The sequence below is a fragment of the Mycteria americana genome, chromosome 8 (genome assembly GCF_035582795.1).
Source record: "Mycteria americana isolate JAX WOST 10 ecotype Jacksonville Zoo and Gardens chromosome 8, USCA_MyAme_1.0, whole genome shotgun sequence".
Classification (NCBI taxonomy): Eukaryota; Metazoa; Chordata; class Aves; order Ciconiiformes; family Ciconiidae; genus Mycteria; species Mycteria americana.
In genome coordinates this window covers 3467119-3479403 of record NC_134372.1, presented here as the reverse complement: position 1 = coordinate 3479403, position 12285 = coordinate 3467119, and the positions used below count along the sequence as shown (strand labels likewise).

At 46.1% G+C, this 12285-nt stretch overlaps 1 protein-coding gene across 3 annotated transcripts in view; it reads left to right on the top strand.

Moving 5' to 3' along the window:
* FSTL4 (follistatin like 4) overlaps positions 1-12285 on the top strand; it is a 243464-nt gene that overhangs the window by 120202 nt on the left and 110977 nt on the right. For all 3 annotated transcript variants that reach the window (XM_075509797.1, XM_075509798.1, XM_075509799.1), the window contains one exon: positions 11592-11782. In XM_075509797.1, the coding sequence (XP_075365912.1) occupies positions 11592-11782 (191 nt within the window). The remainder of the gene's footprint in view (positions 1-11591; positions 11783-12285) is intronic.

Sequence of the window (12285 nt, the reverse complement as noted above, 5' to 3'; positions counted from 1 at the left end):
ATCCCATGACAAGTTTGCCGAGCTGCTTTTTTTTCCCACATTGCTTGGCTATTTGCCTGCTCTCCAGCCCCTTCGTGGGGGGTGAGCGGCCCCGGGAGGAGAGCAGGAAAAAGGAGCATTTCAGGACTCCAGTTGCGTCCGGACCTGTGCAAGCTGAGCAAAGCACCTTGCTGCACTCCCTCTGAAGTGCCACTGACGGGTCCGCCCTCTGTATCTCGGGGAATTTGCTATTTGAGTCCTGCTGTTACCTCTCTGCATTTCACTTTCCCAAGGCAGCTGGCAGCCACGCACAATTTGATCCTCTAAGTCCGTGCTTTTCAAAGGCTTGTACAACATACCCACTTAATTATCCTCAGAAGTGCTGACTGGTCTGCTCCCCATCTATGCCAGCCCTCGCCTTCCCGGCTCCGCTCCCCTGCCAAATCCAGCCCCTCGGACCCGCCGTGCAGCTCGTGCCCGTGGGTGTGTAGGTCCCTCCTGGGGGTGGCATCCCCGGCACCCACCGTGCATCTGCCCAGACACCTCTCTCGACTGATTTTCTTCTTTTGCTTAACCTTTACAAAAGCCTCACTGTCTTCCCAGGCTATTTCAATACAGTGTTTCTCAATAATTGAATCAATTCATTATGCTGTGAATTTGTTTTGGGTTGGGATCTTAAGTAATTAGACATCCTTTAAGCTCATCTTGCTGTCGCTGTTAAAAACAGCTGTGTATGGCACATTTTCCTCTCCCGGTCCCCACCTCCCCCGTCTGCAACTTAGGATGCAGCATCACTAATTTAGCTTAATAGTTTTTACAAAGAAAAACAATACAATCTGAAGACAAAATGCAATTTGGAGAGAGTACACAACAGGCGCGTAGAGTTGGGTGTGTGAGTGTGCGTGTGTGTAAGATCATGTCTCTGTGCAGAGTGATAGATTTATAGCAGAGCAGGCTGTGTTGTGAATAAATTAATCATTAGACATAGCCAGTTTTCTGTTTATGAATCATGCATAATTCACTCGTGATTTCTATTACTGTGTTTGCGCTCACGGAATAGTTTGGACGAGCAGCGTAGGGGTTACTTATGAGTTCTTGTTTGCCTTGGCTGCATGGTGTTCCTTCTTCGTGTGCTTTGCTGTTCACGGCATTGTTTCTTCTCTCTCGTTTGACAAACATTTTTAATTTTTTAATGTGAAAATAACAGCTAATACTCAGTAGGTGGCAAATAATAAGAACAGCAGTAGCAATAGCCTTGTTTGCTTATGGTATCACATAGAAAACTTCCCCAGCCCAGACATCGCTGTTAATTACGTCGTCTTTGTGCTAAATCGTGTTTGGGAACGGTGTCTGAGTGCAGTGAGTGACATCCTTGTGGGATGAGAGCAATTGTTCACCGTAATCTTCTAGAAATCCCTGGCTTGGGAACGGGCTCGGGCTCTCTGTGGGTAGTGGAGCATCACCTTGTAGTACCACGAAGGGTCTGAGCCACCTCAGGTGGTGGGCACTGCCTTGTGGTAGAGCCGCCCGTTGCTGACTAGAAGCCGAAGGTTCTTGCAAATAGGGCCATGGTCGTTTTGGTGCCCACCGTGGGATGATAAAATTCCCAGAAAAGAGGAAAAAAAAAAAAAAAAGAGTCATTCGGAACGTGAGCTGCCTTAGTGAGAGCCGCTGTATCCCATAGCTTATTGGAGAGGACAGGTAAGGCATGAGCTGAGCCCAACGTCAGTGCAAACCCGGGTAGGTGATGTATGGGATATAAGACTTACGGTTTGACGTACCAGATAAATGCGCAACAAAATTCAGTAGATGGAAATTGAAGCTAAACAAATTAAAAATAAAGTATGTTTGCCCACTGATAATAAGTAGTCATTTGAAAAATTACTCTTATGTGCTTAAATCAGGGCTGGAAGCCTTCCTAGGAGGTGTACTATAGAGCAAACAAATTATGGAGATGCTGCAGGGAAAATCTCGTTGAATTTGGTGCTTGTGTGAATGGGAGGAGGTCAGAGTGTGCACGTGATCCCTTCTGGCTTTAAAAAAAAAAAAAAAAAATCTATAAATCTGTGGCACACCGCCTAGGCGGTGATAGGCACTTGATAAATTACATTTATCGCGCGCTTTCCCACCTGCAAGCTTCCTCCTGCCTCCCTCCCCTGGGGCTGTTCCTAACATCTCCTGCCTGTACCGCCGCCTGCTCCCTCCCAGGAAGGATACAAATCCAGAACTTGCTTTCGGACTTGGTAAACCAAGCTGTAATTCCTGGGCTTTCCGAGAAAGGCTGCAAATCCATCCGTCTCTTTTCCTGTGCATTTGAGGCTAAGGCGCGTGATTCATTTAGGTTTATGCAGTTTGGAAGGTAATTGTGTAAGGTAGGAATAGTTTTTGTTTACAGAACGGGGAATTTATATTCTTATGCTGTAAGTTTTTAATATATTTTAAAAGCTCGCAGAGTAATAGACGGGTGCTTTTTCTTGTAATAAAATGAAATATTGAAATAAATATACGCTGAGGCAAGTTTTAACTCTTCCAGGTTGTAAATGTCTTTTGTTTAATAGTATCTGCTTCATAGTATGTATTCCATTCCATTTCTGTGATATATTCGGTGAGCATCCAGTTGCTGCTAAATTATATATGGATATCTGATAAATGTTCATCTTATTAACTGAAACATATCCCTAAGATAAGCAAGTTAGTTTGGGCTTTTATTGTTAATTGAATTTTTTCAGCAGTAGCAGCTGAAGGATTGCTAATGTTCATGAATTTGCATGATGTTAAACATCTGCTCCTCTTAGCAGGAACTTTACCAGAGTTTCACTTAACTTGTAAATTCAAATCAGGAATAAAATGATCAGGTACTGAGCCTTTGAGGGGTTTAGCTGTGTGTGAAGTAGGCAGGCAGGTAGCACCGCGATGGGAGCACGATGCGATCAGCCAGCTTTGCCTAAATGTCACGTCTGCGGCGCGTGGCTTCCTCTGTGCACGGTGACGGTAAAGATCATGGTCTTCGGTGGTCTTTGGAGGCAGGAGGATGCTCCTTGCGTTATTATCAGACGTCACAGAAACATTGCAGTGCGGTTACCCGCCCTGTAATTGCTGCAGAGCACTGCCTGGTATTTTATAGGAAGTTTTCTCTGAGCTGAGAAGTCAAATGGTTGATATCATAACTTCTTATAGATTAAGATTTGGGTTAGTTTTTCTTCATCCTAAATCGGTTTGCTCAGACCTAATACTTGCAGCCTATAAAAATGAGAGCAGGGGAAGGTTCAAAACTCACAGATATCTCTAAATTGCGAGAAATCTCTGAATTTCACAAAACGTTCTCGATATTCTCCTCTCTCCTACTGCAGCGATCTGCTACGCTTGCTCAGAGGAGTCTGTTCATGCACCTTGTTGAGAAAAGCAGGTTTTTTCTTCTTCTTTCGAACCACACGCAGGAAAAGTAGGAGGAAATTCCGTCTAATCTCTCCACGCATGTGCAAAAAAGCAATTAAAGGAAGAGGAAGATAGATAGAAAGAGACAGATAGAAAATTTGCATGGAGGAATGGGGATTTGCAATAAGACGCCTGAAGAACTGAAGTCGTCTTTAATTTTCCTGTCCCTGTGTAAACCTGCTCTGTCAAGTCAAACAGGCCACAAGGCCACAGATTATTGGTGTAAAGAGTTCACATAATCGTCTCAGATTCAGCAGTCTGATGTTTTGGGACCACATTTTCGCAGTTCAGGCATGCTAACGCTTTCATTTTGTATGCATGAAAATGGGCTGTTGCTGATAAGCAATTTAGCCGTAAACGGCACAAGAAGTAAGGAGCCACGCTCATAAATAAATTTGTATCCCGTAACATTTTAGTTTAGTCCTTTTCTGATGCTTCTAACAATACCAGATAAAGCCTGAGTGTAAAGCCTATGGAAGGATGGGCTATTTGAAAACAAAACCGTTCTCAAATCCCTTTAATTTTCTCTAGAAATGTTATTTTTGGTAACCACGTGTTTTTTGCCCCGTGGATACAGATGAGAAAACAAAGCTTAGTGTTCCCATCTCCTGCCCTGAATTTCTTCCTGGAGCTAGAAGACTGCCGTAGGAACGGCCGAAAATAGCCAGCGCGGTCTAAGAGGAACTGTCAAATAAAATGACACCCCTGGTGCCTCCTGCCTTTGAAATGACACTCTTCAGGCTGCTCCAAACAGTTCTTTATTACCACGTTTGGTGGTGGTGAAGGGTTGCCTTGAAAATTAGTGCCACTGGAGTTCACCTTCGGTGCTGGTTTATTTGTACTGGGTTGTTATTATACTCCCCCGCGGCGGCAGCGAGCGGGAGCACGGTCCTGCTGTTGCGGGCGGACTTCTGGCCGGTGATGGTGTGGGATCCAGGGAGCCAGACGGGGCTGGCAGCTCCGTGCGGGATGCCCGATGGTGATGTCCTAACTCACCCGCAGCGATAGCATACCGAGTCTAATCCTGGGTTAGGATTGTTGGGATTAGCAGCACGACTGCAAATTTTTCAAGGGCTGGAGCCCAGACCCGAGAGCACGTGGGCTGCCGGGGGTAGCTGCGTCCAGGCATGCGGAGATGCCGCCCAGGGGAACCTCCTCCAGAGTTTTTGGAGGGTCACGAGAAGTTTGAATCTCCGTATATACCTTCTTGTGCGGATATTCACATACTTTTGTACTTAGTGTGGATGCTAATGACTGCACCGCTGTTGTCACGGATTTTATGAAGAGCTGCTGGTGCCACGTGCCGCTCGTGCGGCCGCTGTAGTTGTGCTGAAAAATAGCTCGGTAACCAGTGGGGCTCAAATCCTCTCAAGACTTCTGTACGCGTTTAGGTTCACACCTACTTTCAGGTTAGCTGTACACCAAGAACTTCAAGATTGGTGCTCTATAGGTGTTATCAGATCATTTTTAATGTTTGAAGTACTGACATTTCTAGTAATCATTGCATTGTAAGGCACCTTGCACAATAACATTTTACGGGGAGATTAGTTTACCCATCAAAGCAAGCTCTGCACTTCCTCACTTTATTTTTATTTTATGTTAACTGCATTCCTTTGAAGGACCCTTAATCCCCAGCCTTGCTGTTTCTCCGTTATCTGCTTTGACTCAGAAGTGGGTTGAAGATTGCTCAGGGATCCCACTGTAAAAACCTGCTACAATTCACAGAAACCAGGAGTAAAATTCTTAAAGAGGGCAATTATTGAGGGAACTGGATTAATGATCTGTCATCACAATTTAGCCACATTCACCACTGACCTTTCACAGAGAGGATGCTCTTGATAAATGTAGTTCATTACCGAGTTCTGACATGAAAACAGAATGGCACTCTGTGTTTCTTGGCAGGCTGATCAATATTTTATCTGCCAAAGCATGCAGAAGTGCTAAACAGGATGAATTACATAGCCGCTGCAAAACAGAGCAAGAAACAGCATTGCTCGGAGAGAGCAGAGCATGTAAATGTGGCAGTTATTGGCCACACTTTAGCAATCAGTCCTCAATACGCTGGATTTTTCTTTTACTTCTGTTTTATTGTTTTTCTTTGCCTGTCTTTTTGTGTGTGTGTGTGGGGGGGGGGGGTGTTAATTCAAACAGTGCCAGGCTTCACTGGTTTTGAAAGTGCTGCAAATGGATAAAAAAGCCTTGTTTCTTCAGAGATTTCCCCCGACGTGGAGGGGAGAGTTGTGGGCTTCCCTGGCCGGGGGTGTTGCTGTGCGGTTCCCCGCGTTCGGCTCCGTCCTCCATCACACGACCATGGCCGCTGCAGGAGTTAGGGCTTGGGGATGGAGAGCCGCTGCTGGAGGACGTATTTAATGGTCTGTTTCTGGAAAAAAAAAAAATTGCCAGAAATCCCTGTCTTTTGAGTGTGGCAAGTATACAGAAGTTTTATCCAAAGAGCACAGGAGGGAGCTGCACCTTGTGTGAGGTTTGTTTGAAAGTCACCAGCGTTTTCTTCTTAGGGCTACAAAGTGGGATGTAGAGCTCACAGGAGGGATACAGGCTGACCTCCAGCAGTGGGACGGGAACAAAGGTATCTCTGCCCAGAGCATCCTACCGTGGGACAAAAACCATGCAGCTTTTCCTGGGGAAGGCTTGTGTGCGTTGTACAAAGCATCGCTAGCAAATTAGGTTTGTGTTCAGAAAGTAAAGTGGCCATCAGTAGAAGTGATACAGAGTCTCTTGAAATGGTGAAGGTGGCCGTTTATTATTTATTTATTTATTTTAATTCCTAAGCTGGAATCCAAAGATAGCGGTATTATGTGTTGTTATTAAAGTTCATGTAAAAAAAAACCCCGTGTTAGATGATCAGCATTTTAGTTTTGATGTCAGATGCCTAAGCTATGCCTTTAGCTTTCCTTTTTTCCTGGAGTCAGCAGAATAAATCATACTGGGGTCACGGTTAAAGATAGAAAAGGAACACGTGTGACTTTTTTTTTCTAGCCAGCCCTTGTATAAAGTAGTGGAGAAAGATGATCAAGTAAGTGGAGAAGTAGTTTAGGGCATGGAAGACAGAATAGCGGTTTTAGCTCATCCCAAATCTGTGCCTTTGGCTCTCTGCGTCTCGGTTGTCCAGCTATGTGGTGGGAATGGTGCCCCGAGCCCGTCAGTAGGCAGTACGGACAGGGGATCAGCTGGCAGTAGTACCACACAGGCACTTACAGCACGCATGGTGGCATTTCTAGCGTTCAAAAACAGGGAAGGGAAGAAGTCCTTCAAAACCCATCTCAGAAGAGCGGTGGCGGTCACCTCTCAGCGTGCAGGCTGGGAGACCCACCTCCAAGCAAGCCACCTCTGGAAATACAAAGCTTGTCTGAGCTGGTCGCAATTGCGAACAGAATCCAAGTCCCCAGGAAGTGCTAACAAGGAAACCAAGCTGAGAGACATCCGTTAATGAGGCCTACCAATGAGAGCAGTCTGAGATGAGATAAACTGCTAATGATGAGCTCGTCTTGCAAAGGAAACTGCTGGGAGCACTTAGCAAAGCGGAGACAAGACTGGGGATAGTGAGAGGGCACACAGATGGTTTTTCTGTGATTCTTTTTGTTTAACAGCTGTGGTTGTAATACCTGGAAGAACAACAACCATGCAAAAAGCAGCAGTGCTGCTGGAAACCTAAAGAGACGGTATTTAGTAGATAAAGCTGGTGGATCCCAGGCACAATGTAAGAAGATTACAAGTGTTATTGACAGCAGGAGATGGGCGGGTGGGAAGGTGAGAAAATAGAGAGCTGTCCTTTGCCGGACCTATGCAACAGCTCTGAATCACAGAATCACAGAATCGTAGAGGTTGGAAAAGACCTTTAAGATCATCGAGTCCAACCATAAACCTAACACTGCCAAGACCACCACTACACCATGTCCCTAAGCACCTCATCCAAACGTCCTTTAAATACCTCCAGGGATGGCGACTCAACCACTGCCCTGGGCAGCCTGTTCCAATGCTTGATGACCCTCTTGGTGAAGAAAAATTTCCCAATATCCAGTCTATTGGTGAAGAATGACTGTTAGCAGTCTCCATAGGGAAGATGAGTCAAAAGGCGAAAGGGGAGGGATCTTTACTACAGGAGAGCCTAGCTGTCCTTGGCGTTGGCTTGCCAAATGATTCAAGTTGCCTGAATGTGTCTCCTCCCTTCCGTGGTGGAGGAGCAGGCAGTGTCTTCTATAGGGTGCCTCCAGCATCCACATCTGGTCACTGCAGCGCCTTCAGGTTGTGTTTGAAACAGCATTAGGTCCAGGTTACGCAGCAAAACGTCAGCTCAGACATCCCAAGCATGGATAATTTTGGAACTAACGCTTTGGCCAGACTTACTATAAAGTCATAATTCAGGTCAAACAGAGTATTTCCTTTGACCTGGAGTGGTTTTCCCCGTTTTTCCCCTACAGTGAGATTAAATATATAAATTATATATATATATATATATGCATATATATATTACAGTTTTAGTGCATTTTCCTATCAGTCTTTTAGCTCAGCCAAAGAAGCACAAATTATTAATCTCACACCCCTGGGACAGAACTTTATTGCTTTTACTCGTCACTTTGCGCATTGAGCGCTGCCGAGCAGCTGTACAGTGCCACGCTCTGAAGCGACTGCTTGTGCGTCACTGCAACCCTCAGATGTCTCAGATGTCAGGGGAAAATGTTCAAAGGTGCGAGACCCACGGAGTCTGTCACATTCATACTGTGGAGAGATGCCAAGGGATCTGCTTCCAGCAGAGCTGAAGAGTGTAGTTTGCTGCAGAGGGAAGTGAAGGTAATGAGGTTTTGGACCAGTTTTAACGGGGGCCGAGAGCACCTTCTGACCTTCCGACTGTGATGTGTGTTAACAACGTGTGAAACTGAACTTATTTTTTAAATAGGAGACATAATTGTCGTATTGCTGGTTTTCTTTGCTGTGTACGCAATGGAGTGGCATTATCCTGCCACGCAGGATGAGGCTCTGCTGGGTAGATGGTCCCTGGCCCTGGACACAGCAGTAGTGTGGTGGGGGAAAAAGTGTTGTAAGTGACTTTATGGCGGGATTTGGGAATTGCTGCCAGAGGCTGTCACCAGCTCTGTCCTTCTGTGGTTTCCTTTATTTCGCTCTTCGTGCCCATCACGTTTGCCTGGAGGCTGCAGCATGGCTGTGACCCTCTGAAAGTCCCAAAATGGGCACGTTTACCTTGGGCCGTCTTGCAGCCCGGATGAGCGTGTACTTTTTCGAGAAAAGCAGGTTTGTGGCAGCTTTGTTTTCGGAGCATGGAAAAATCAAGGAGGGCTGCAATGCAGTGAAAGGAGACCGCCGTCTCCCGGCTCACACCGTGCAACGCAGTCAAGAGCCTGGGTGCGTCACCAGTGGGTGACTTGGTCAGGTCCCACAGGTGCAGGAATAGAGATGCAATGTTTGGATTCAAACGTCTGCTCTTTGCACATACTGCTTATATTTTGCCATTGCATTAATGCACAAGTCGTACTGGGAATTCTGTTTAAACGTGCAGTTGTGTTGGGGTTTGGCTGAGGCTCCAGTGTGCGAGGAACTATCACACCCAGTTAGTTCTCCAGGCGGGGTGCGTGGTACCAGACTGGTGCTAGGGATAGCTGTTAGCCAGAGAAGTTGTCAACGTAAGCTTAATAAAGTGAGAAGGGCTGTTAGAAGAGATAAGGGGGCTTCAGAAGCACTTGGGTCCTTTTCCAATGCTGCCTTTTGTGGTGAGAAAGAAGGTTAAGGTGGAGGCGAGTCAGAAGGCCAACAAGGGAGGAAGGCGGAGAAAGCACTGCCCCAGGCAACAGTTAGGGAGTATCTGGAAAAAAAGACCCGACTGCAGAAAATAAAAGGTCTGGAAGGCGTAAAGGAAGAGCTGCTTTGGCGTATGCTGCTGGCAAAAGTTGATAGGAGGAAGAAGTGAGAAATAAAAAGGGCTTAAAGGGAGCTGTTGGGGTGAGTAGATCTGGTGGCTGTGATGCACGTGCAGACCCGGCACGGGGTGGTCTCCACCATGGGGAGGACCATGTAACTGGGTCAGCCCGCCCGGGTGTCACCATGTGGCTTGCCTGTAGCCGTGCTTGTGCTCACGAATGGAAACCACAAAGCAGAAGCAGAGGTGGAAGCAAATTAAATAGATTTCCCTGTCTTCATTAGCCTTAGATACATCTCTGGGATTAAGATTTGACTGAAGAGAAAAGAAAACTCCAGCTCAGAAAAAACTATTATCGCAGTAGCTAAAACAGTATTTACAACGGGATTTACAACAACAAGCAAAATTGCTTGCTTACCCTGGATACGGCAATCAATTTTTCTCTTAAATAAGCACGTGATTGGAAGGAATAAATTTCTTCATGCTGCCTTCACAATAGCTATCAAATGACATGGTTGGGGGGGAAAAAAAGCAGAAATAATAAATAAGGCTAATAGTAGCTGAGTAGCCTCATTTTTTCATAAAATGAGACTGATCCCATGTGGGTCCAGGAGCTCTTTGGAGGTTGTTTAGAGAGAAGGAAAAATTTTGCAGCTGCTTAGTATCCCTGAGCGGTGAGAAACTCTCAAAACTGGAAGGGTCTGAGTTCAGGGTGGAAAATAAGCCTTGTCTTGCAGTTATTGCTCGTGTAGCAGTGGGGCACTGACCTAACTGGTGAACGCATGTCCAGCCTCTGTGTGCTCTCTCAGCTTCTCAAGTCATGGTGCTTTTGAAGTTGTGAGCACAAAATGTGAAGGGTGACAAAAAATCTTGACAGCAGATGGGTTTGCTATCAGAGAAATGCCTCCCACCTGGAATTTTAATTGGGTTTTGGTTGGAGTGGGACCAAAAATGGTGCAGCTCAGCAAGAAAAGGACAGGAACGCTAGTGGTCAGTATGCCAGAATCTTCTGTTATTTTTCAGAGAAATAATGTCTGGAGTCTTTGGGGAGCTGATCTACAAGGGTATTGTCCCTTAAACTGGTGAGAGCAGGTTCCCTCAGATTTAATTCAACAGGGTCCATGATGGGACTTAAAATAAAAAAGTTGTTTTAAAACCATCATTATAGAGAATAAGGGCACCTGCATTATAGAGAAAATACATTATTGAGAAAAAGGTATCTAACAGGAACAGCTGACTGTGTCGGTACTGTTGGTGGGTGATGGTGGATGCCCACACAGTGTGGGACAGCCAGAGAACGAGGATGCTCCAGGGTCTGCTCCAAGGCAGAGTCAGCCAGGTTCCTGCAAGGCACCAGCCGCTGCCGTTTACACTACAGCAAACAGATTTGCACAAAAAAGACAGTTGCCATTCTTCATTCTGCCAAGCTCTGCCAGACAGCAGTTGAGCAGGAAAGGGCCGTAACTTCTTATACCACTTTGGGCGTGTGGATATGTTTCTCCTCTAAGAGGATGCCCTTAAATCAGAGCAAGGCATTCCCCGGAGAAGAACCACGGAAGAGCTGGCTGCCGTGAGCACAGAAGGAGCTTTCAGGGTCATGAAGGTTCAATCCGATTCCTCCAGCCAAGCCGGTGTCACTTCAGAGCGAGTGACTTGAGGGCTCTTCCATGATAATAACCTTTTTCCCTGGTCAGGGGTTGAGGAAAGGATTTATGTCAGTCTGCAGCGGGGCGATGTGCGCAGGCACCAGCAACACCCCGGCCGCAGGGGCTCCCCGCAGCCCTGCGCTCCTCGCTGTCCTCTCTCTGGCCGTCACCACCTTGGGCTGCCTGTAAGGATTCCTTAAGATCAGCCCCAGGTTTGGCACACGGTGACACTCAGGGATGCCATTGATTTATGTTTGTGGCACTTTCTAAACATCAGCTTCCCTAGGTTTATTTTTTACTTTATAATCATAGGATATATGAATTTATTTTATCTTTACAAAAATGTGGAGCCAGTTTAATATGGGTGGGGATTACAAAGCTGAGTGTGGAAGTCTGTAACCGAAGCCCTATAATCTGGAAGGTAACATGCTGGAGAGCATCCTTGACAGCAGGATTTAGAAAAACTGCCAGCTATTACAAAAGGTAACGACTGCGGGAGCTCCTCAAGCACAGAGCTGAGTGGTGCTGTATATGCAGACAGCCTGTCTTCGACTGAGCCTTGTTTTTCCCTTTAGTAGCTCAGTCCTTTAAAAAGATCAAGGCGAATGTACATGATCTGGTAATGCGGTCTTATCTTTTAGGTGACACCTGTACAATGGCAGACTACAGCCGGCTCAAAAGCATCCTCCTGGACCTGCAGGCTCATCGGCAGAGCCCGCCGAGCAGCCTGGCCGAGGACAGAGTATCCCAGAAGCGCTTCTTAGTTGAAGATATGTTTAAGCACTTGGATATAAACAGTGATGGGCATCTCAGCAGCTCTGAACTGGCTCAGGTGGGTTTATTGTTCAACGAAAATGGAATTATGAAGTGGATTGCATTTTTCATTCAAAGTGTGAATTGAACGTAACGCAGCAGCACTCTTGTGAGAACAGTCGTTTGTAACTGTCCGGCTGGCAGCAGGTAAAGGAGGAAAATCTACTGCAGCGTGCGAGTGTCTCTCTGCGTCTCTGGGGAGACGGTGTGGTCTCAAACATTTGAAGCTCCTCTACAAACAAAAAACATGGCAGCTTTCCAGCCCCATCCATGCTCCTGAAAATAGATACTAATCCTTGCTGCTAACCATCATCTTATGAAGTATTTCCAGCTAGCCGGCTTGGGGAGAATTAATTTGGATTTTTTAGGTGCATGTAAGTTAGGCAGAAATCTCTTAATTCTTCCTCCCTGTCTTCTGTACCGTGCATTAGCATGTAGTAACGTGACAGCAAAGTTAGAATATTTTTTTAACAGGTTTATTTTCCCCAAATCCCTAAGCAGATGCTGAAATGTTGATTGGCA